The 26,075-nt window shown below is 44.8% G+C and overlaps 1 protein-coding gene across 4 annotated transcripts; it reads left to right on the top strand.

Annotated features, from left to right (window-relative positions):
* Positions 1 to 1,646: 1,646 nt before the first annotated feature.
* Positions 1,647 to 16,857, top strand: LOC135540313 (PAK4-inhibitor INKA2-like). 4 transcript variants are annotated; one of them, XM_064966897.1, is made up of 3 exons: positions 1,647 to 2,182; positions 2,728 to 2,769; positions 13,383 to 16,857. In XM_064966897.1, the coding sequence occupies exons 1-3, from the start codon at positions 2,147 to 2,149 to the stop codon at positions 14,457 to 14,459; spliced, it is 1,155 nt and encodes a 384-aa protein (XP_064822969.1). In that variant the 5' UTR covers positions 1,647 to 2,146; the 3' UTR covers positions 14,460 to 16,857. The 4 variants fall into 4 exon arrangements, with proteins under 4 accessions (XP_064822969.1, XP_064822967.1, XP_064822970.1 ...); XM_064966895.1 differs by having other exon boundaries at positions 2,728 to 3,996; XM_064966898.1 differs by lacking the exon at positions 2,728 to 2,769 and having other exon boundaries at positions 1,648 to 2,182.
* The last annotated feature ends 9,218 nt before the right edge of the window (positions 16,858 to 26,075 follow it).

Here is a 26,075-nt window from a genome sequence, read left to right as displayed (position 1 = left end):
GTTCAACATCTTTAATATAGACAATAACCAAGAACACTACAAAATATAATACCATATTAACAACGGTGATCTCTCTCTCTCTCTCTCTCTAGTATAATACCATAATAACAACTGTGATCTCTCTCTCTCTCTCTCTCTCTCTCTCTCTCTCTCTCTCTCTCTCTCTCTCTCTAGTATAATACCATAATAACAACTGTGATCTCTCTAGCATAACACCATAACAACAACTGTGATCTCTCTAACATAATAACAAGTCTGATCTTTCTAACATAATAACAATGGTGATTTATCTTTATTATAATACCATAATAACAATGGTGTGAAATCCAGCTGGCTAATAAAAGGAGACAGCGTGTTGAAGGCAGCAGCCTCTCTCTCCCTAAAGTACACTGATGTTTCAGGAGACAGCGGGTTGAAGGCAGCAGCCTCTCTCCCTAAAGTACACTGATGTTTCAGGAGACAGCGGGTGGAAGGCAGCAGCCTCTCTCTCCCTAAAGTACACTGATGTTTTAGGAGACCGCGGGTTGAAGGCAACAGCCTCTCTCCCTAAAGTACACTGATGTTTTAGGAGACAGTGGGTAGAAGGCAGCAGTCTCTCTCTCCCTAAAGTACACTGATGTTTCAGATAATTAATACATCCTGCCCATTTCCTTGCTTTTGGAGTTGGAGTCGGAGTTAATTCCTTCTCTCACATCCACCTGGGAAAGCCCAGCAAGACAGATACAAAAACCAAGATGATAATGGCGGCAGGGTAGCCTTGTGGTTAGAGCGTTGGACTAGTAACCGGAAGGTTGCAAGTTCAAACCCCCGAGCTGACAAGGTACAAATCTGTCGTTCTGCCCCTGATCAGGCAGTTAACCCACTGTTCCAAGGCTGTCATTGAAAATAAGAATGTGTTCTTAACTGACTTGACTGGTTAAATAAAGGTAAAAAAATATATTAAAAAAATAGTATTTAGATGGAATCAGGTCATACACCAGGAGCTCTGGAGCTCCCACTCCCAGTTCCATTTCTGAATTCTGGTCAAAGTGTCTCTGTCTGCAATACAAGAGGCATGTCACTTCTGCAAGAGCGGAAGACCTATGAATGGAGTGCAGGTCAGGTTCAACCCCTTCCTTCCTCCACTGAGTTAGTATTGTATCCAGGTCAGGTGCTTCCTTGCTGTGAGGGTGACAATGTTCTGCTCTCCTTGATATAACCTATGTACTGCTCCTAATTGCAGTCACTTCCCTCAACATTTCCTCTGAGTAAAACCTTTTTTCAGATTTGGGCAACTTTGATGGGGGTGGCGGCCACAAAAAGGGCCCGCAGTGGCTCATGGGTCTGCTTACCCACATGTGGAACTGATCATGTGAATTATGCTTGTAGCACCAATGTCAAGCATAACACAACTCGCTTTCAACCAATCATCATCTGTGTGTCAAACACGGGGCCTTACATTCCATTTCAATTACATTTAAATAATTTCAAATGAACAGGTGTCTTCACACCAGTGAAATTGTTACTGTAGTTCATTTAAATGTGTATTTTATATAGTCTAAAATACTGTCAACATATAGAGCTACTATATATTTTCAACTAAATGTAGATTGATTCATTTCAATACCACACGGACATAATGCATAACCTGACCTCTATTGCAAATACATGCATTTTTAATTACGGCTCCAACAGCGTCAGCACTGTGCGATAGAAAAAATCGCAACCTCATTGGATGATCAACCGAAGCGCTTCTCATGAATGAGAAAAAAAATATAGGTTGCACACTGTAAGCAAGGCATGGGATGACAAGTCGGAGAAATCGACAGGCAGCCGTGCAAACCTAAAGCATGCTTTGGGTTTAACAATCATTTTTGGAGTAGGCTTAAATATACACAGAGTGACAGATTTTAGAGTTCATGCCTTTGGAATCCACATGACAAGACGCGCGTATTCCAGAACAAGAGCGTCTTTACAGCGTTCCATCGTCAGGACGACAGTCGTCTCTTTATCAAAGTAAAAAAAATTCTGCGCACAATTTAATGGCCTATACTACGCGAGTGACATTTGTTAGAGACATGCTTGAAAGAACGAGCAAGTATTTTAGTTGAAAAAGCTTACATCTATAAAAATAGAACGACAGCTTCCCAAGTCTGAGCAAAAAAATATGGATACTTGCTTAAGACGTCTGAAGCAGGAACTGGTATGTTGTCTTATTTGAGTTTTCTGCATGTTATAGTATACAATGTATGTTTGTTTTGTTTTTACTGTAAATACCGTTCTGATATACAATTTAAGTATATACATTCAGATTTTGCATTCAGATTTTTGCAAGTTAAAATGCAACTGGGTAATAAAAGAGTAAACAGCAGCTAAAATATACATGTTAATATTTCGTTATTGTTATACAGCTAACCCACTGGGCACAGACATTTCAACGTTTCGTTTTTTGGTTGAATTGTCAACTAACGTGAAATCAACAACAAATGTTGTCATTGGATTTAGGTTAAAAGTTGTATAAAAAAAAGACTAACGCTGATGACTTTTTGCAAATCCAATCACTTTTCCACGTTGATTCAACGTCACCACATTTAATTATGTTGTTGAAATGACGTGGAAATAACGTTGTTTCGACCAGATTTTGCACGGTAGGGGGGTTGCATAATAAGGCACGGTGCAATTGACTCCGTTTATAAATGGTTTACTCAAATAGCTCAGTGCGAACATCATATCATGTACTTTTTGCAGACCGTTGTGCATGCGTCTGGGCGCCATGAACGGGAAGAAATGGTACAGTATAATGAATGGTCAAGCTTCCTGCTGCCTTTTCTTTTCATATTCAACTGCTGCTTCTTTTAATATTCTTATATTCATATTCCTAACTACCGAGGCGTGTATAGGCTATACACTCTCTTCAAACTCCTTTTAAACTGTGAAGGGTGTTAATTTAAACTTAACCCACATGGCCATGGCAAGGCATGCAAGGTCTGCAACATTACTATTCTGTGGCTTCTGGGTTGTCTGCACTGAATTCGCTTGTGTTGCCCATGCCAATGTTCACACATGTCTGTCTGTGTCTTCCCATTCCTGGCTCCCTGAACACCCATGGCACACAGTGGTGGGCCGTCAGGGCCAGCAAGGCCTTCTCTGCTGGCCTAAACATCATCAGAATATAATTTTTTTTAAATATATTTTCCCACAAATATGTATTAAATTATTCCCCAGAGTAAGAGTTACACTCTTCATTTCATAGCGTTCCTCTTGGTTGCACTGCTTCCAGCCCCAGGTTGAGATTTGGAGGGCTGGTCTTTATGTTAGATATTTTATCCAATCATATTCAGCCATCATGTGTTGCCAGGGGTCTAAAATCTGCCCTCAGGCCTTCAGAATCAACAGTGCGGGCGCTTGCAGCTTAAAGTGAATGGAAATTAAAATTTTGTGTCAACCAATCAGCTTTAGAGTTGGCTATTGTACACCTGCTGGCTGGCTCCAGTGTTACACAGGAGCCAGCTAGCAGGCGTAGTGCCTGCACGTCTTTTGATTGGATTACCAATATTGAGAGGCAGGTCCTATATGGGCAGTTCTCAGAACTAGGAAACTGAAATTGATCAACGAATTAATTTGCGTACTACTAAACTGTTTTTTCAACCCACAATGGCGGAAGGAGAAGATATCGATTTGGTCGAGGATATAATTATAACGCCATTCTCAAGACAAACTTTCAAGAAAAGTTAGACATTGTTAGGAGAAGTAGACGCCGACGCTACAAAGACAGGCTCCGAGAAGCACTGCAAACTGTACTGCTGGGAATGCCTATTATTTGCAAGTGATCGATTTGGTGTTTGGAGCCACACTGGCTTTGCAAACCTGAGTTGTCTAACCAAGGCAGCAATGAGACACCAAAGTACGGCTGGGCACTTACAAACAATGGTGCTTTTGAAAACTTTTGGGGACACCCGAGTGGATCTACAGCTCAACAAACAAGCATGCAGGGCAACGAAGCTGCACAATGAAAAGGTATTGTACTCTTCCCCTGCAATTCTCTGATTAAAAATGTCAATTTCAAGGTGACGCAACGCCTGGTTATACTGCGTTTCTGTCTAAATGTATAGTGTCTAGAGCCATGGCATCATAATGATGGTAATTAGAGGTGGATTAATTCGGGTGGGACTGTGTAGGACTTCACTGAAGGCCCAGGCCCCAGAACCACGGCACGCTATTGATGGCACAGAGGTACACTGTACCATTATGCCAGTGGGAAAAAGCAAGGGTGTGTATAAGGGCAACAGAATAGAGTGGAATAGAATAGCCTTATGATCCAAGTCTACAGTCTTCTTATTGTACATGTGGATGTTATGTCTCATTTTATGGACTGTTGTATCATCTGGGGTCTCTGTAATGTCAAAAAAAGTACAAACATCTGCAACAGACCTTGACTTGACCCTCTGATCCACCCGCCATAGCTGGTAGGTAGCGCAGCACTATGTGTGGGAAAGTGTGGTGTCAGGAGGTCAAGCTGAACAGTGGACTTTGAAAGGGGACAAGGATCTGCCACGCTGATCCTTAACACTGGGGCTCCTCAGGGGTGTGTACTTAGGCCCCTACTGTATTCCCTGTTCACCCATGACTGCGTGGCCAAACACGACTCCAACACCATCATTAAGTTTGCTGACAACAGAACAGTGGTAGGCCTGATCACCGACAACGATGAGACAGCCTATAGGGAGGAGGTCAGAGAACTGGCAGTGTGGTGCCAGGGCAACAACCTCTCCCTCAATGTGAGCAAGTCAAAGGAGCTGATCGTGGACTACAGGAAAAGGCGGGCCGAGCAGGCCCCCATTAACATTGATGGGGCTGTAGTGGAGCGGGTCGGGAGTTTCAAGTTCCTTGGTGCCCACATCACCAACAAACTATTATGGTCCTAACATAGCAAGACAGTCGTGGAGAGGGCACGACAAAACCTTTTCCCCCTTAGGAGACTGAAAAGATTTGGCATGGGTCCCCAGATCCTCAAAAGGTTCTACAGTTGCACCATCGAGAGCATCCTGACTGGTTGCATCACCGCCTGGTATGGAAACTACTCGACATCTGACCGCGAGATGCTACAGAGGGTAGTGTGTACGGCCCAGTACATCACTGGGACCAAGCTTCCTGCCATCCAGGACCTATATAATAGGCGGTGTCAGAGGAAAGCCCATACAATTCTCAGAGACTCCAGTCACCCAAGTTATAGACTGTTTTCTCTGCTACCACACAGCAAGCTGTACCGGAGCACCAAGTCTAGGACCAAAAGGCTCCTTAACAGTTTCTACCCCCAAGCCATTAAACTGCTGAACAATTCATAAAAATCGCCACGGGACAATTTACATTGATCCTCCCCCCTCTTGTACACTGCTGCTACTCGCTGTTTGTTTGTTACTTATGTATAGTTACTTATGCATAGTTACTCGAATCGGTATTGGTGCCCCCTGTATATAGCCTCATTTTTGTTATTCTTATTGTGTTACTTTTTATTATTACTTTTTATTTTAGCCTACTTGGTAAATATTTGATCTTCTTCTTGAGCTGCACTGTTGGTTGAGGGCTTGTAAGTAAGAATTTCATGGTAAAGCCTACACTTGTTCTATTCGGCGCATGTGACAAATAAAGTTTGATTTAATTTGATACCTAGTCAATTGCACAACTGAATGCATTTAACCCAACCCCTCTGAATCAGAGAGGTGCAGGGGGATGCCTTAATCGACATCATCGGTGCAGTTGTTGAGAGGGTTAACTGTCTTGCTCAAGGGCAGAACAGCAGATTTTTCCAACCTGCCAGCTCAGCGTTGCTGTCCCAACCTTTTATTTTTTTATTTTTTTATTTCACCTTTATTTAACCAGGTAGGCCAGTATGCCAGTTGAGAACAAGTTCTCATTTGCAATTGCGACCTGGCCAAGATAAAGCAAAGCAGTTCGACACAGACAACGACACAGAGTTACACATGGAGTAAAACAAACATACAGTCAATAATACAGTAGAAACAAGTCTATATACGATGTGAGCAAATGAGGTGAGATAAGGGAGGTAAAGGCAAAAAAAAGGCCATGGTGGCAAAGTAAATACAATATAGCAAGTAAAACACTGGAATGGTAGATTTGCAGTGAAAGAATGTGCAAAGTAGAAATAAAAATAATGGGGTGCAAAGGAGCAAAATAAATAAAATAAATACAGTAGGGAAAGAGGTAGTTGTTTGGGCTAAATTATAGGTGGGCTATGTACAGGTGCAGTAATCTGTGAGCTGCTCTGACAGTTGGTGCTTAAAGCTAGTGAGGGAGATAAGTGTTTCCAGTTTCAGAGATGTTTGTAGTTCATTCCAGTCATTGGCAGCAGAGACCCAACACTCTAACCTGGCCTGGCTACCAGCCGCCCGTATATCTGGGACTATTTAAACCTGTACTGACTACTGGAAACATACCAGAGCCTGATAGATCTCCTAACCTTGACTCTTTACTTACATTTCCTTTCATATGGAAGTCCTGCATGGCAAAACAAACTCTTCCGTTTCTAACAATACAATGTTGCTAAGCGACGATGATTCATCATGAGTCACACAAAGACTCAGTCCTTTTCAATGTTCCCCTGGGTATCTTCTAAATGGCAGTTGAACACTTGCATGGTGCTGTCAAAGCTTTTGATATCGATACGAACACACGTTTCTTATTTCATGGTTCTTCTATAGCTGTTACTCGCTTCACAACATTTAAACTAACTGGCTGTCAATTTGGAATTCTATTCAAAGGAGGGTGTGAGTGAGCCGTAAAGGTCATGGAACTTCTGAGAGGTGAACTCTGGCAATGCGGTTATGTCCTGAGGTGGTTGGCCAAGCTACTGTGCTCACAGAGTTTGTTTATTCTTTGTTACCTCGAGGGCGTTGGGCTGGTAGTGGTATGGCTCTGAGTCTGAGCAGTGGTCTCTTGTTCGTTTGTTTGGAGCCTCTCCTGTGGTTCCATTCTCCAGCCAGCCCTTCCTTCCCCTCTGCTAAAATTGTCCGAGGTCACATTGGCAGCTGCATGATGTGATCATTGTGTTTCAGAGATCGCTGATAACCTCCCACAAGGACTAATGTATTTTATGCCACTCCAATCTGCACAGAGATCTGATGAATGGGATCCACAGTGAAAGTCAATTCTTCAACAGAAAACATAAGCAAGTTGCTCAAGACCTAATTAATTTCATGGTTATTGGGGCAGCAGGTTTGTAGTGGTTAGAGCATTGGGACAGTAACTGAAAGGTTGCTAGATTGAATCCCGGGATGACAAGTTAAAATACTGTCGTTCTGCCCCTGAACAAGGAAATTCACCCACTGTTCCCGGTAGTCCATCATTGTAAATAATACTTTTTTCTTAACCGACTTGCCTAGTTAAATAGGCAAGTCAAAAATAGATAAAGTAATTACAATTATCTAGAGCGTTTACAGTACAATGATGCAGTAACATTTGATATTGTTATTGTTATGCATTTTGTTTGGATAGTAAACTAATGCTCACTTGAACAGCACACAGCATGTGCAGACTTTCTGTTCTGCTGTTGGTCATTGTGAGCCAAGGCTCCAGATTGGATCACCAACCGTCTCCAAAACGGTTCTTCCAAAGAAGTAGCTTGGTAATCTCTCCAGCTTCACTCGGGCCAGGAAACTGCCCATTAGACCACCTCCCAGTGTTAGATGCCCCAGGAGGCCTGGTCTGGCTCACCCCACCTCTGGTCCCTGCTCTATGGTCAGCGCAGTGCAGCAGCTCACCCCACAACAGGGCTCTGCTCTATAACATGGCTACAATCAAACAAACTAGTAGTAGTAGTTTAAAGGGTAATAAAAAAACTGTGATGCACATTCATGTTATAAACTATTTATCGTTATTGCGTCAATTGTATTTTTGTCCATATTGACCATCTCTAGTACAGAGGCATGGCCTGTATGCCCCCAACAAACATCCTATTACTGCTCCTGACCAACACAGCCTACCATTCATACTCAATGAGAGGGGTGTGGGGGGTTGTGGGGATGTTTGTGTGTGCGTGCATGTGCGTGTGTGTATGGGATAATGCCCTCTCTAAAAGCCCAGGGTTTGATAAGCTGGCCTTGGCCTCCCATTTCCCCTGCCTCTGGTCAACAACTCTGAATGGCTCTCTTTACATTCATGACATTAAATAAGGGTGTTTAGTTGACTGTCCCTTATTACAATGAACTGCCACTTAAAGACGTGTTTTTGTGTGTTGGTTTGCTTCACTGAATCCAGTTTAACCGTGTCAATGCGGGTTCTGCGAACAACCACACATACAGGGAGCAGGCTTTAACCATTCCAACTGGGTCAGGTTTGCTCGCATTTATTTTCTCCTTAACTGGGTCCTGTGTAACGGTAGAGCATTCCAACGTCGGGTCAGGGGCCACCCATATTAAAAGTAGTGGCCCCAGCATTTATTTTGGACAAAAGCGTCTGCTAAATGGGATATATTAACTGAATGAGAAAACACGGAAGAGCACATACCCTAATCTCAACTGAGTGCAATATAGTGTTTGTTTATTTATGCTAGGTTGGATTTAATTCACATTCATGCATATTCAATGACTAATGTGTGTTAACTGAACACTCCTTTCCTGCTTTTAGCGAACAGTTTATATGAATTTGAAGAAAGAAGCACTGACATCATCACCTTATCTTTTAAAGGCCCAATGCAGCAGTTTTATATCAATATCAAATCATTTCTGGGTAACAATTAAGTACCTTACTGTAATCGATTTCCATTAAAATGGGCAAAATAGGTTTTTGGAAAAAATATTTCTCAAGCGAGAATTTACGTCGGCCTGTCTGGGAGTGGTCTGAGTGGGATGGGAAAACTGAAAACTAGCTATTATTGGCAGAGAGGTTTAGAACTCTCTTTGTTACTTGTCTATTAACCAATTTACCGAAACTCCCACCCATGCAAACCTGCTGAGTAGAAGGTCCTTTGTATTTGTATTTTTTTTTTTGTATTTGTAATTTTTTGTAGTTGTATTTTCAACCAGCCAGGCTGGTCTCATAGACTAGACGTGACATAGTAAACGAAAATCCAGGACACTCAAATAAATATGATATGTTACATAAGACAGAAGATTACTGAAGGCAAAAACTAAAGGAAAAAACACAAACGTATAGCAATCCAAAGTTTGCGTGTTTGAATCTCATCACTGACAAATGTAGCTAATTAGCAACTTTGCAACTACTTACTGCTTTTTAGCCACTTTGCAACTAATTAGCATGTTAGCTAAACCTAACACTAACCCTTAACCATTTAACTTAACTCCTAACCTTAACCCCTAGCTCACCGAGCTAACATTAGCCACAATAAATTGGAATTTGTAACATATCATCCATATTTCAAATTCTTAACATATTGTATCATACGATTTGTAATTCATAAAATACAATACTAATTGTAATTCGTAACATATCATGTTACATCCACAAATTGATACATACCATACCAAACCTAACATATCATATCTATTTGAGTGTTCATTATGTGACGTCTACCCCTGAATCCAGGTTGAACCAGGTTGAACCAGCAACTATCAGGAAATAACAGTGATACATTTTTTTTCACACATTTACAATGTTAGTTTCATAAGCTGTTGTGCAATCTGATATAAAACACAGGGAAATATAAATTGTACTGCACTGGGCCTTTAATGGCTGATCATCCAACATTAATTCGAGACTGGCAGCGATTACTCCCAGAGTTTGAGAGTATTGAGTTCTTCATTGACAATTAGCTTTAGTTTGTGTGTGAGGATGTCTGGATTGCCTTTAGCCTGCACTCTTACTTCTCAATACATACTCAGTCATTCCCCAAACCCTTACAGCTGACAGTTACAGGCAGACAGTAACATATCACACTGCTGAAGTAATGCTAGCACACTAACGTTACTGAAAGCTGCGGACTTAGCATCAGTATTTAAGACATTGCTTAAGTTAATGGGACCACACAGTGTTTCATGCCCTGAAGCTCCTGATTCACAGATTTCGACCTGGAGGATGTGGAGCAGCGCCTGTCTATTCCAGTTAATATGAGAGGGAGGCGAATAGCAGTCGTATTCTATGAGTCACTGACTCAAGCTATCTCTGCAACACATTACAGTAAACATCTGGGGAGGTACAGTACACTGCCCTGGGGGACAGGGGGTGAGCAGTCATTCAGTCAGTCTCATCCAGCAAAAATCTGATGCCAGCTATAGGATATGATTTGGGGGTGGCAAGTAGCCAAGTGGTTAGAGTGTTGGACTAGTAACCGAAAGGTTGCAAGATCAAATCCCTGAGCTGACAAGGTACAAATCTGTCGTTCTGCCCCTGAACAAGGCAGTTAACCCACTGTACCTAGGCCATCATTGAAAATAAGAATTTGTTCTTAACTGACTTGCCTAGTTAAAAATAAAAATCTGGAAATGTCTGACATATTTGGGTTAAAAGTTTTGTGGCCATGCGCTGGCAGAGCAAGTGCCTTAGATGGCACAGTGAGGCCAACAATAGGACTGCTCTGCAGGGCACATTCTGAATCATTTAACACAGCCAGAGAGTCAAGATGGAGTAAACCACGTGTGCTTTTTGATAACTGGAGGGAATGCGTGTATTTGGGGGCACGGGGAAGGGTTGCATGTGAGCAGTAAGCAAGGCATTAAAAAATGGCATGAACAAGTTAGCCAGCTAGATTCCATGAGAATAGGATGAATAGTAGCATCTCCAAACAGGGGTTGTAGTGAAGCTGTAGAAGGGTAACTTCTATACCTTGTGACGTAGTCGTTTGAATCATACTGGTGTAATGCTTTTGAAAGAGCCACGTTGTTTAATGGAGACGTCTGTTATTGGGAAAGTGTGCATCGTGTGGTAATGCTGGTTGAACTTTGATGTGGTTTGAAGTAAAACGTAATTATATACAGTCAGTTCCCCAGCTTCTAAAGACTCCAGCTAATTATACCTAATGAAGTCAACCATAGGTGTTAGCGCCTAGAACCGCAGGAGAACACAGAGATGACCTCATTGTTCCAATTACCTTCTCCTTCTATAATGGCTACTCAGGAAACAAAGACTCCTTTGTCTCCAGCATATGCTTAGATCGACATATTATATGACCTTTGCCAATGTTATTCATACCCTAAGTTATTCCACTATCTTTCCATATGCTTCAGAGTAGGCCTACTGATGTTACTTTTCATTTTCGGTGGAAATGTCAGCTGAGCTGCGTATTGATTCAAATGACATCTTCTATGAGACCTTTTCAAGTGCTTCTTAATGCGTAATGATGTTTGTTGGAATATGTGAGACTGAAAGGCTAGTTTAGCGTTTGTCAGTGTAGTGGCTCTTGCAACGGTTGAAAGTAGACAAATTACAAAATTCAACAGATTATTTTTCATGCGGATTAACTTGAGTTACTCTTTCAATATGAAAGTATGAAGTATTATCAATGTGATTCATGAGGGCTCTTTACATATGAAGCATTATAACATGTTATTAACATGTCGTTACATAAAAACAACAGTCATACACTAGGACAAACTTGCAGATGATTAGATTCACCTCTCAATCACTGCTGGTGATACTCTCCTGTCTGTCATGTGCTACTGTGTTAGTTACTGTAAAACAGGATCCAATGCTTTCCCACTACGCACTAATGGTACCCAGATACAGTACCACTGACCTTGTGATTTATGACACCCACCCATGTCCCGTTCTTCAATCATTTAGACCGCTGCGCCACGTCTAGATGGATTAAGGCACTGTATCTCAGTGCTAGAGGCATCAATACAGACCCTGGTTCGATCCCGGGCTGAATCACAACCGGCCGTGATCGGGAGTCCCATAGGGCGGCGCACAATTGGCTCAGCGTCGTCCGGGTTAGGGGAGTGTTTGGCCAAGGTAAATAAGAATTTGTTTTCAACTGACTTGCCTAGTTAAATAAAGGTAAAAAAAAACATATGGCAAGGCCCCCATAACGACCCTCACACCCGAACTTACCCTGCTGTTACCCCAAAAACCACTTCCACTGCTGCTGACTCTCACCCGGTCTTTGTCAATCAATGTGTGCTTGAGTGAACCCACCCCCACAGTTAGGGATTAACGTCTAGACACACAGCTGATTGGCTACCAGGACAGGCACTGGCCCTGATTGGCAGGGGCTTCATATAGGGGCTGACAGGAAGGGCTGTTTGAAAGGTGAGAGAGAGGGGAGCAGAGACGGACTGACAGAGCAGCCAACAGAGAGGTAGATTGATGATGTAGGACGTATAGAGGGAGATATGCTGGGCAATGTAAACATATGTTTTCCATGCCAGTAAATTGAGTTGAAATATTTAATTGATATAAAGGTGAATGTTGATGGTTCTGCCCTGTAAAAGTTTCAGGAACATTGACAGACCAGAGGTTTTCTATATGTCATTGTATTGAACAGCACTTTATCTAACTTGTTTCGATGTTTGCATTCTAATGTGAGTTGGAGCAATCTCATATAATGTTGCATTGTTGGTATGGTGGGCAGATTGTGTTCTAGGGTGAAAGTTGTCTATATTCAGAGAGATCTGTGTTCAGTGAAAACCCATAGTTGATCAGACTACTGAAATGTTATCCATTATTTTATCCATTTTACCAATGCGTTATTCAAATGTTCGAATACAACATGGTATTCTCAAAAGGATATCCGCAAATCTTTTTCTATTTCTGTCAAGCTACATTTGACGTAAGATCACACAGCTTTGCTTTTAATAGGTTGCATTCGCCTCTGTGTATTCTTAATTTCAAAGACACAACAGTCATATCAAAGTGAGTCAGGGTGCATGACTTCATTTTGAACAAGTCAAGACATGGGGTCAGGTTGTTGCCTCAGGGATTAGTTGGTTGCAGGGGAAACAGTTACAACATGGTCGGTCACATGACGTAAGCTCAGTCCCACAGGATGCTGGCCCAGAGAAAGAGAGAGCTACAGCCAGTGCTACTCCTCCCTACAGCTGCCGTGCGACAGGGTCCTCTCACATATTCAGGCCAGATGGGGGCCCTATCATTCTAAACGGGTCACGTGACTGAACAAACCATGTGTGGCCTCAAAACACAAAAGGGCAACGGTGCAGAGAGCGATTAACTGTAGCAACACTAAAGGAAGAATTCTTTCATATGTTAGTACCATGTGTACATTTTGGTTTGTCCTTGAGTGCATTTATTTGTCCTAAGAGGTGCTGTGATCTAACATAAGTTCAACCGTACAGGGGCAATGAAAACAATGGTCGATGTTTGACAGAAGGTTATGGGTCAAGTGCTTGAATGGATGAGTTTTGCAGGTCCTTTTGTTAAGCTAACTAGCCATTTCCCTGTTGTTTTTCTCTCCCTCCTCTCCCTCTCTACAGGTGTCTATGAAGGAGGCAGGAGACGGCCTCCATGCTCAGATGAACTCCATGATGGGGGCTCTTCAGGAACTCAAGCTTCTACAGGTGCAGACAGCGTTGGAGCAGCTAGACATCTCAGGGAGGTCTGTCCAAAGGGCGGCCCCACCACCAGCAGAGGACACATGCCCTGGCCCTATCCCCAGCCCCAATGCTACCATTGGCTTTGGCCACAATGAGACCCTGAGGCCCCCCCTGGTCAGGACATCCAGCCGGGGGGGACACCAGAGCAGCCTGGGCACCTCGCCCTCTTCCTCCAGCCTGGAGACAGTAGAGACTGAGAGTGAGAACCAGCCTCTCCCCCACAGAGTGTCTGGATACACCACCCCACAGGTGGAGTACTGTGGCCCACATCTTAGCCAAGTGTTTCCAGAGCATCATCAGCCGGCTCACTCAGGCCAGGTATTGGATCTCCCTGGCATTCTCTACAGCCTGTCCAGGGAAGGCCCCTCGCTGGACAGCGACTACTCCCAGGACAGCATGGACGACTCCAGAGACTGGACCTCCTCGCTCATGAGCCGCAGCCGCAACCGGCAGCCGCTGGTGCTGGGGGACAACGTTTTCGCCGACCTGGTGGGCAACTGGCTGGACCTGCCTGAGCTGGAGAAGGAGGAGATGATTGGCTGGACCGACAGGCCCGACTCCCCGGCCCACCCTCTCTGTCTCAGCCGCTCCCAGGAGATCTGCAGGAAGGTCTCTCTGACCACCAATATCTTCAAGAAGTTCCTGCGCAGTGTGAGGCCCGACAGGGACAAGCTACTTAAGGAGAGGCCAGGCTGGATGGTCCCTGAGAGTCAGGAGGCCGAGCTCTTTAAAAGGCCCAAGAAAGTGTCTAAGCAGCAGACCAAGGGGAGCTTCTACCTCCCGTTCTGGGCAGGTGTCGGGCAGCAGGGTAAGGGACGGCCATGTCCCCAGTTGGCTGAGGAGAGAGATCCCACGAGCCAGGGCCAGTTCTCTGGGCTTTACATAGACAGGAGACAAGGGGCCAGAATGGAGAAAATGCTGCCCTTGTTTGACTATAACACGGCTGTGTGGGTGTGATGCTGACGCTGCTCTAGGATGCTGCGGTGGTGGCAGGTGTTGGTGATTTGGCTGGGAGCTCTTGGGTGGAAACAAGGAGGTTTGTGTGTCTGTCTGTCTCCTTCTCCAAGAGAAAAGGCAGACTGAGGGATGAATATCCAGACTATTTCCCAATAGAGAGATTATCAGGGAAACTGTTTGTCTGACAATCCTAAGACCTTTTTGTCTGTGACTGTGAGAGCAAGCAGGACTTTCTCTAATAGATGGGTTCACCAAAGTTAATAAGATTCTAATGAGTGCATAAGTGCCCTGGACTATACAATATACGGTACTTCAATATGGACATAATAATGCTCTGAATTTCTCTCGAGTTGTTACAGCATCATCATGGTTTCAAACCTCAACCCTGTTTCATATGTTTGAATTCTACTGTATACCCAAGTGTATCCCCACCCTCATCTCGTACTTCTGTCAGTTGTGACACATCCTGCATGGGCACTACTAAATGTTTCATCTATGACATTGTGAAACAGTCACTGAACTGCCACTGAACACAACCACAGGTGCTTCTCTGCCTCGCTGCCCAGAGTCAGACGGCTGGATGAATACACACAGAGTGTAATATTGTTCCATCAGCCTAACTCAGGGATCGGGATGTGGCCTGTGTGACCGACTGGGTTCAAACCTGGATCTCCTGTACACCACAAGACTGTTAGCCCGCTGAGGTAAAGCCTAGGTATTAGCTTGGGGAGCTAACACAGGTCTTCAGGTCTCAGGCAAGGTTACTCATCACATGGTTCCTTGGTTTCGAACCACCTCTGTTACATATTCACCATCCACCTACACACACAGGATAGGGTAAAGGCCCAGTGCAGTCAAAAAAATAGATTTACCTGTGTTTTATATATATTTCCACACTATGAGGTTGTGAAAATGATTGTAATGCCCTTTTAGTGTAAGAGCTGTTTGAAAAGACATGCAGACATGATGGCACATCGTGGCTCTTCAGCCAATCCTCCTGGATAGTGTATTATACATGGCAGAGAGAGGGAGTGAGAGCGAAAGAGCTGTGTACCATCTGGCTGCCTACAGTTACATAAGGACAAGCTAGCAGCACAGACAAGAGGTGCAGTCATTCAGCGTAGGCTGTCGGGTGTTTTGAAACCAACCCTAAGCTGTGATGCTGAAGTTACATGTATATGTCCTATGTATGTAATACCAGACAGGGCCTGGAGACAGGGCCTGGAGACAGGGCCTGGAGAGTTCATGTAGACAGCAGAGGACTGAGGAGGAGGAGAATGTTTACAGTGAATCATTCCACATGTACATGCAGTACTAAATGTCATGATGTCAACAAAGTCGATTAGCCATTGTGTAAAGTCATTTTAAAAAGGGACTTAAAGAGATGGAGGTTGAACCCGGAAGATATGTGGTTAGACCAAGCACTCTTTATGAAACTGTATGAAGGAGGTGTTGTGAAGAGATTTGAGAGAGCAGCATGAACATTAGAATGGTTTAGCAACATTTGCAATCATTTTCCAGAGCTGAGCTCCACATATAATTTCCTCAGGGAAATCACTGTAATTACAAAAACTATTTATCTTCTTTAGAAAACACACGGTATGCAAGTACAATCCTCAGCCCTCACTAGTAATAAGAGTGGCCTGAGAAGTCAAACATCACCCCATCCATTAATTCAACAGACATGATTATGAATGTTCCAATGTAGCCATTTTTATCTCAATATCAAATCATTTTCTGGGAAATAATTAAGTAACTTACTGTGATTGTTTTCGATTAAAGTTGTCAAAAATAAACAAAAATACCTTCTTAGCATGAGCAATTTCTCAAACAAAAATGTACCTAGGACTGAGTGTGGATGGGAACACTGTAAACTAGTTGTTATTGGCAGAGAGGTTTGGAACACTCATTCATTGTTATCTCACCAGGCAGGCCAAAACTCCATCCCCAAAAAACAGGCTGAAATTTCAGGCGGTCTATTCAAACAGCTCTTACACTAATAGGGCTTTATCATCATTTTCACAATTTCACAGCATTACTCCAACCTCATAGCGTGGAAATATATATAAAACACAGGCAAATCATGTTTTTGACTGTACTGGGCCTTTAAATATCTCTTCATATACTGAAAACACATGGGTTTCTTTCAATATTCAGGTTGGATTATATTCAGTAAATCACACACACAGACGGACGGTCTCTAAAAAAACTTATGCCATAAGAGCCTCTATGAGCCTCTCCTGCCTGTAGTCTTATTCATATTTACAGCTATAATTGTCATTTCAGCACTGTTGTTAAAACTGCGGTTCTGCGAACCTCAAAGTGTTACTGAGTGTAAATTTGCACTGTAAAACTTCCACTGGCTCTTTGTAAATTAAACTTTTTTCTGAAGAGACTGGTTTCTTGACTGGAAATTGCATTTGTATATTCTGAACATAAATGTACTATTTGACCGGTGACCAATTTTTATTGGGTGATTCTTAAGTTGACCCAACATACTTCTAAACAATTTGTCTGTCTTGCTATGTTTAGATTTGAAATAGTTACTTTTTTTGTGGGGATATGTTTTATATATCAACGATAATCCAGCTTTCTCTTTACTGAAATGTTCCGAGTAGGATTTGACTCTGCCCTGATCTACTCTACTCTGCCCTGCTCTACTCTGCCGTGCTCTACTCTAGTCTGCCCTGCTCTACTCTAGTCTGACCTGCTCTACTCTAGTCTGACCTGCTCTACTCTAGTCTGACCTGCTCTACTCTGCCCTGCTCTACTCTGCCCTGCTCTACTCTGCTCTACTCTGCCCTGCTCTACTCTACTCTGCTCTGATCTACTCTACTCTGCCCTGCTCTACTCTGCCGTGCTCTACTCTAGTCTGCCCTGCTCTACTCTAGTCTGACCTGCTCTACTCTAGTCTGACCTGCTCTGCTCTTCTCTGCTCTACTCTACTCTGCCCTGCTCTGCTCTACTCTGCCCTGCTTTGCTCTACTCTGCCATGCTTTGCTCTAATCTGCCCTGCTCTACTCTGCCCTGCTCTACTCTGCCCTGCTCTACTCTGCCCTGCTCTACTCTACTCTGCCCTGCTCTACTCTACTCTGCCCTGCTCTATTCTACTCTGCCCTGCTCTATTCTACTCTGCCCTTCTTTGCTCTACTCTGCCCTTCTTTGCTCTACTCTTCCCTACTCTACTCTGCCCTGCTCTACTCTTCTCTGCTCTACTCTGCCCTGCTCTACTCTTCTCTGCTCTACTCTACTCTGCTCTACTCTACTCTGCCCTGCTCTTCTCTCTGCTCTACTCTGCCCTGCTCTACTCTGCCCTGCTCTACTCTGCCCTGCTCTACTCTGCCCTGCTCTATTCTACTCTGCCCTGCTCGACTCTGCCCTGCCCTGCTCGACTCTGCCCTGCCCTGCTCGACTCTGACCTGCTGTACTCTGCCCTGCTTTACTCTGTCTTGCCCTACTCTACTCCGCTCTACTCTGCCCTGCTCTACTCTACTCTGACCTGCTGTACTCTAGTCCGCCCTGCCCTACTCTACTCTGCCCTGCCCTACTCTACTCTGCCCTGCTCTGCTTTACTCTGCCCTGCTCTGCTTTACTCTGCCCTTCTCTACTCTACTCTGCTCTGTTCTACTCTACTCTGCTCTGCTCTGTTCTACTCTACTCTGTTCTCTGCTCTACTCTACTCTGCCCTTCTCTGCTCTACTCTACTCTACTTTGCCCTTCTCTGCTCTACTCTACTCTGCTCTTCTCTGCTCTGCTGTCCCGGCCGGGAGCAGGCCATGCCCTCCGCATCCCCCAGCTCTGGGGTAACCCGGATGGCGAGTCACGTCACCTCCTGTTGGGCGCACACCGAAACAGCCCCTCCAATGGTTCCTGTACGAATCGATGGCATCGACACCCGCGCTCTGATAGACTCCGGCAGCATGGTGACCCTGGCCCACCCGCAGTGGCTCACACGAGAGGGGAAGTATGGACGAGGAGGTGACGGTGTCCTGTGTACACAGGGACACGAAGAGGTACCCAACGGTGCCAGTGAGGATAACCTCCCCAAGGGGGGAGTGCTAGATGCACGTGGGAGCTGTTCCTAACCTACCCATGTCCATTCTCCTCGGTCAAGACTGCCCTCTCTTCCAGGCCCTGTGGAGGAGGGACCTGGGGAGGCGAGCACGGGAGGTAGGAAGAAAATGAAAAAGGACAGTGGCCTGTGCAACCCAACCCCCGGCACGAGAGGTGTCCACTGGGCCCGAGTCGGACCCGGAGGAGGGAGACTATCCCGCTCCGGCAAGCGAGCCACCGTGCGAGGAAGACCTCAGGCTCCCCTTTATGGAGGTGGAGGCCCTAGACGGACCTCCCGACACTGGAATCCTCACGGGTCAGTTCGGGATGGCCCAGTTAGAAGACCCCAATCTCCAGATCGCTAGGGGCCAGGTGATTGCGGTGGATGGCGTACTGTTACCTGGGGTAAGTGATTGACGCTAACCCCACTTCGCAATCAAGCATCATTTATTGTATCAGGTAGTATGGCATAATGGGGAGACAAAAGACTTGTTACTCATACCCACACCCACCTGCTTGGGGCACACCTGGGGATGGAGAAAATCAGGGAGCGGATTCCACTGGCCCGGAGTCAAGCGCGTCATGGAGGACTACTGCCATAGTTACCAGGACTGCCAGATCACAGCTCCGAGGGTGAATTATTGAAACCCTTTGGTTCGCTTGCCAATTATAGGAGTGCCATTTGAGCGGGTGGCAATGGATCTGGTGGGTCCGTTGGTGAAGACCGCGAGGGTACACTAATACATCGTGGTCATCGTGGATTACGCCACCCGGTATCCTGAGGCAATCCCACTACGCACGGTGGCAGCAAAAGGTATCGCACGAGACCTTCTCGTGTAATACCTCTTCCATTTATTTAGCTGGGTAGGTATTCCGCAGGAAATCCTGACGGACCAGGGCACCGCGTTCATGTCTTGGGTGATGAAAGATGACTGCAATCTGTTTCAAATAAAACAGGTGAGGACCAGTGTGTACCATCCACAAACGGATGGGATGGTGGAATGCTTCAACAAGACCCTAAAACAGAAGCTGAATAAGGTCATTGAGAGAGACGGGCGGAACTGGGACCAGCTGCTGCCCCACCTGATGTTTTCAGTGCGTGAGGTACCCCAAGCATCCACGGGGTTCTCCCCCTTTGATCTCCTGTATGGCCGTCGGCCCCGCGGGCTCCTGGACCTAGCCAAGGAGGTCTGGGAAGAGCAGCCAACCCACCTTCACAGTGTAGTAGAACATGTGGAGGAGATGAGGGAGAGGATGACAGTGATTTGGCCAGTGGTGAGGGAGCACATGGCCCAGGCGCAATGTGCCCAGGAGCGTGTCTACAACCGGGGGGCACAACCACGAGAGTTCCAACCAGGTGAGAAGGTCTTGGTGCTGATCCCAACAACGGAGAGTAAATTCCTGGCTACGTGGCATGGACCCTACGACATCGTTGAGTGGGTAGGCGACATCAACTATAAGGTCAGCCAACCGGGGCGGAGAAAACCCCTCCAGCTTTACCATGTGAATTCACTGAAAAAATGGCACGCACGCGAGGCACTGTGCGTAACGTGGACCCGGCCACAGTCCAACCCAATGACAAGAGCTCAGAGTGTTGGTCCAGCGGAATATGGCTGTGTTCTCCGAGGTGCCGGGGCGCACGGATCTCGTGGAACATCATATCCACACCCGTCTAGGAGAAAATGTGCGTAAACGGCCAAACCGGATACCAGATCCCGGAGGGTGGCAGTCCGGCGGGAAGTGGCAACAATGCTAGAAATGTGGGTACTGGAGTCACACAGTGAGTGGTCTAGCCCCATAGTGCTAGACCGCGGAACCATCCGCTTCTGTAATGACTTCCTGGGCCTGAACGAGGTCAGTAAGTTCAATGCCTACCCCATCCCCTGGGTGGACGAACTGTTCGACCGCTTGGGGATGGCGAGATATGTCAGCACCTTGGACCTGATGAAGGGGTACTGGCAGGTGCCACTGGCAGCGGCCTCCCGAGAGAAGACGGCCTTCTCCACCCCGGGGGGGGGGCTATACCACTACCGGGTTCTGCCTTTCGGGCTCCACGGGGCACCAGCAACCTTTCTTGGCTACGCCAAGATGGAGTACCTGGGCTATCAGATCGGGAGAGAAATTGTGAAACCCCAATAATTTTTCATTCCTGGGGTTAGCAGGGTATTACAGTAGATTTGTAGCCTGATGAATTTACTGTGTTAAATGAGGCCTCACCTCCTGGTTACACTAGTGACCATATCCCCCTTCCATCCCGCAAAGGCGGAGGTGTTGCTAACATTTACGATAGCAAATTAAAATAAAATAAAAAACACACATTTTTGTCTTTTGAGCTTCTAGTCATGAAATCTATGCAGCCTACCCAATCACTTTTTATAGCTCCTGTTTACAGGCCTCCTGGGCTATATACAGCGTTCCTCACTGAGTTCCCTGAATTCCTATAGGACCTTGTAGTCATAGCAGATAATATTCTATTTTTTGGTGAGTTTAATATTCACATGGAAAAGTCCACAGCCCCACTCTAAAAGGCTTTCGGAGCCATCATCGACTCAGTGGGTTTTGTCCAACATGTCTCTGGAACTACTCACTGCCACAGTCATACTCTGGACCTAGTTTTGTCCCATGGAATAAATGTTGTGGATCTTAATGTTTTTCCTCATAACCCTGGACTATCGAATCCACCATTTTATTACGTTTGCAATCGCAAAAAATAATCTGCTCAGAATTTAACCTTGCACAACACTAGATGCAGTTGCACCCCTAAAAACTAAAAACATTTGTCATAAGAAACTAGCTCCCATACAGAAAATACCCGAGCTCTGAAGCAAGCTTCCAGAAAATTGGAACGGAAATGGCTCCACTCCAAACTGGAAGTCTTCTAACTAACTTGGAAAGACAGTACCATGCAGTATCAAAGAGCCCTCACTGCTGCTCGATCATCCTATTTTTCCAACTTAATTGAGGAGAACAATCCGAAATGTATTTTTGATACTGTCACAAAACTGACTAAAAAGCAGCATTCCCCAAGAGAGGATGCCTTTCACTTCAGCAGTAATAAATTCATGAACATCTTTAAGGAAACGATCATGATCATTAGAAAGCAAATTACGGACTCCCCTTTAAATCTGCGTATTCCTCCAAAGCTCAGTTGTCCTGAGTTTGCACAACTCTGCCAGGACCTAGGATCAAGGGAGACACTCAAGTGTTTTAGTACTATATCTCTTGACACAATGATGAAAATAATCATGGCCTCTAAACCATCAAGCTGCATACTGGACCCTATTCCAACTGAACTACTGAAAGAGCTGCTTCCTGTGCTTGGCCCTCCTATGTTGAACATAATAAACGACTCTCTATACACCGGATGTGTACCAAACTCACTAAAAGTGGCAGTAATAAAGCCTCTCTTGAAAAAGCCAAACATTGACCCAGAAAATATAAAAAACTATCGGCCTATATCAAATCTTCCATTCCTCTCTAAAATATTAGAAAAAGCTGTTGTGCAGCAACTCACTGCCTTCCTGAAGACAAACAATCTATACAAAGCACGAGGACAGATGCAGAGCCTCGGTCTGACGCCATTAAAAGGTCATTTACCACCTTTACAAGTGCAGTCTCAGTGCTATGGTGGGGTCTAAAACCAGACTGAAGCATTGTTCCTAGACCTTGATGCTGCTTTTGATACCATCGATCACCACATTCTTTTGGAGAGATTGGAAACCAAATTGGTCTACACGGACAAGTTCTGGCCTGGTTTAGATTTTAGCTGTCGGAAGATATCAATTTGTCTCTGTGAATGGTTTGTCCTCTGAAAAATCTTCTGTAAATTTCAGTGTTCCTCAAGGTTCTGTTTTTGTTTTCACTATATATTTTACCTCTTGGGGATGTCATTCGAAAACATAATGTTAACTTTCACTGCTATGAGAATGACACACAGCTGTACATTTCAATGAAACATGGTGAAGCCCCAAAATTGCCCTCGCTAGAAGCCTGTGTTTCAGACATAAGGATGGATGCAAACGTTCTACTTTTAAACTCGGACAAAACAGAGATGCTTGTTCTAGGTCCCAAGAAACAAAGAGATCTTCTGTTGAATCTGACAATTAATCTTAATGGTTGTACAGTCGTCTCAAATAAAACTGTGAAGGATCTCGGTGTTACTCTGGACCCTGATCTCTCTTTTGACGAACATATCAAGACTGTTTCAAGGACAGGTTTTTTCCATCTACGTAACATTGCAAAACTCAGAAACTTTCTGTCCAAAAATGATTCAGAAAAATTTAGCCATGCTTTTGTCACTTCTAGGTTAGACTACTGCAATGCTCTACTTTCCGACTACCCGTATAAAGCACTAAATAAACTTCAGTTAGTGCTAAATACGGTTGCTCGAATCCTGACTAGAACCAAAGAATTTGATCATATTACTCCAGTGCTAGCCTCCCTACACTGGCTTCCTGTTAAGGCAAGGGCTCAAGGTTTTACTGCTAACCTACAAAGCATTACATGGGCTTGCTCCTACCTATCTTTCTGATTTGGTCCTGCCGTACATACCTACACGTACGCTATGGTCACAAGATGCAGGCCTCCTAATTGTCCCTAGAATTTCAAAGCAAACAGCTGGAGGCAGGGCTTTCTCCTATAGAGCTCGATTTTTATGGAATGGTCTACCTACCCATGTGAGATACGTAGACTCAGTCTCAACTTTTAAGTCTTTACTGAAGACTCATCTCTTCAGTGGGTCATATGATTGAGTGTAGTCTGGCCCAGGAGTGTGAAGGTGAACGGAAAGGCTCTGGAGCAACGAGCTGCCCTTGCTGTCTCTGCCTTGCCGGTTCCCCTCTCTCCACTGGGATTCTCTGCCTCTAACCCTATTACAGGGGCTGAGTAACTGGCTTACTGGTGCTCTTCCATGCCGTCCCTAGGAGAGGTGCGTCACTTGAGTAGGTTGAATCGCTGACGTGGTCTTCCTTTCTGGGTTGGCGCCCCCCCTTGGGTTGTGCCGTGGCGGAGATCTTTGTGGGCTATACTCAGCCTTGTCTCAGCATGGTAAGTTGGTGGTTGAAGATATCCCTCTAATAGTGTGGGGGCTGTGCTTTGGCAAAGTGGGTGTGGTGATATCCTGCCTGTTTGGCCCTGTCCGGGGGTATCATTGGACGGCGCCACAGTGTCTCCTGACCCCTCCTGTCTCAGCCTCCAGTATTTATGCTGCAATAGTTTGTCTCGGGGGGCTAGGGTCAGTCTGTTATATCTGAAGTATTTCTCCTGTCGTATCCTGTGTCCTGTATGAATTTAAGTATGCTCTCTCTAATTATCTCTTTTTCTTTCTTTCTTTCTTTCTCTCTCTCGGAGGACCTGACCACTAGGACCATGCCTCAGGACAACCTGGCATGATGACTCCTTGATGTCCCCAGTCCACCTGGCCGTGCTGCTGCTCCAGTTTCAACTGTTCTGCCTGCGGCTATGGAACCCTGACCTGTTCACAGGACGTGCTACCTGTCCCAGACCTGCTGTTTTCAACTCTTTAGCGACAGCAGAGGCTTGGTTTCTGTACAGCACTTTGAGATATCAGCTTATGTACAAAGGGCTATATAAATAAATTTGATTTGATTTGATATATGTTCTTAGTTCTACATTTTTTGAAAGGGGCATGCTTATTTAAGATGGTGAGGAAACAACTTTTAAAGAACAACAAGGCATCCTCTGCTGACGGGATGAAGTCAATATTCTTCCAGGATACCCGGGCCAGGTCGATTAGAAAGGCCTGTTAGCAGAAGTGTTTTAGGGAGCGTTTGACAGTGGACCCATATTGGATGCAGACAACCATTGCTGAGATTCTGATTGAAAACAGGAGAGGAAAGTTGGTCAGGATAATATCTGTGAGGGTGCCCATGTTTACGGATTTGCGGTTGTACCTGGTGGGTTCCTTGATAATTTGTGTGAGATTGAGGGCATCTAGCTTACATTGGCCGGGGTGTCTTAAGCATATCCCAGTTTAGGTCACCTAGCAGAACGATGGGGGGCAATCAATTCACATATGGTGTCCAAGGCACAGCTGGGAGCTGAGGGGGGTCTATAACAGGCGGCAACAGTGAGAGACTTATTTCTGGAGAGATTAAATTCAATTAGATTTAAATTAGAAGTTCAAACTGTTTGGGCATAGACCTGAAAAGTAAGACAGAACTTTGCAGGCTATCTCTGCAGTAGATTGCAACTCTTCCCCTTTGGCAGTTCTATCTTGATGGAAAATGTTGTTGTTGGGGTTGGAAATCTCCAAATTTTTGGTGGCCGTCCTAAGCCAGGATTCAGACACGGCAAGGACATCAGGATGTGCTAAAGTAGTGAATAAAACAAACTTAGGGAGGAGGCGTCTGATGTTAATATGCATGAAACCAATGTTTTTACGGTTACAGAAGTCCAGAAATGAGAGGGCCTGGGGACACACAGGGCCTGGGTTAACCTCCATATCACCTGAGGAACAGAGGAGGAGTAGAATGAGGGTACAGCTAACGGCTATTAAAACTGGTCGTCTAGTGCGTTGGGGACAGAGAATAAAAGGAGCAGATTTCTGGGCATGGTAGAAAAGATTCAGGGCATAATGTACAGACAGGGGTATGGTAAATAATAGTAAATCATTTTGTGGTGTTGTTTTAACACTGTGTGGTGTAAAGCCTAATTTGCATATACATTTTCCCTTGACTACATGTGCCTTTCACCAAGTGAATTCCTAGGCAAATGTTATCAATAAAAACTGAATGACAATACATATATCAAAAGGTCTTAGATATTGGCCAACAATTGGAATTTTTATTCATCCGCTACCTGCATTCAGAATGACTGTCAGGGTTAGGAAACTTGATATAAGAACACTACCTAAACCATTTCAACCAGAACAACCATTCCAGTACCGGGTGCAATACATTGAACTAACTGATTGGAAAAGTTTAGAAAAATGTATGTTATTTATCTTTGTGTTGCATAAGATTTATCAATAAATCAATGTACATGCAAAAACAGATACTTAAAAACAATCGTAAAAAAAATTTGACCAGCAGTAGAGCATGCTGGGAAATAGGACAATGAGGGGCGTGGTTTTGATGGGGCTGTTTTACGCTCCAGTGTTAAACAATAACTCTGGTTATTAACACCAACATTGGTGGTCTTACAGAGTGAAGTTAACTCCTGAATCAACACTATAAGTGTAACACTGAAAATCAACACTAACCAATTTGCTGTGTTGGAGGGAGGGATGGAGGGATATGGTGGTAGGGTGGATGGGGGGAAGGGGGTAGCCATACTGCCTGGAATCCATGTTGGCACAGATTCCCACCTACCATCATTGGTCTTTCAATAGCCTCCTCAGCTGTTCAGTCCCACAGCTCTGTCAACTCTCCCTGGTATGTGCTCAAATTTCACTTTTTCTCTTTGTCAGCTCAGGAAAGCTCAGAATCTGTGCTTCCCACGATACACACCCATACAGTATAGCAGGAAGGCAGGCAAGCACTGGCAAACCAAAGGTAATCTGCAACAGCATGTAAACACCCATACTGTCCTGAAAGACTACAG

The sequence above is a fragment of the Oncorhynchus masou genome, chromosome 5 (genome assembly GCF_036934945.1).
Source record: "Oncorhynchus masou masou isolate Uvic2021 chromosome 5, UVic_Omas_1.1, whole genome shotgun sequence".
Taxonomy (NCBI): domain Eukaryota; kingdom Metazoa; phylum Chordata; class Actinopteri; order Salmoniformes; family Salmonidae; genus Oncorhynchus; species Oncorhynchus masou.
The sequence above is the reverse complement of the archived record's forward strand: the minus strand, read 5'-3'. Positions and strand labels throughout refer to the sequence as shown.

Coding starts and splice junctions, on each gene's coding strand:
- LOC135540313 (XM_064966895.1), top strand. CDS start 3,871: ATGAGACACCAAAGTACGGCTGGGCACTTACAAACAATGGTGCTTTTG. Junction 3,997..13,382: donor CGAAGCTGCACAATGAAAAG/GTATTGTACTCT, acceptor CCCTCTCTACAG/GTGTCTATGAAGGAGGCAGG.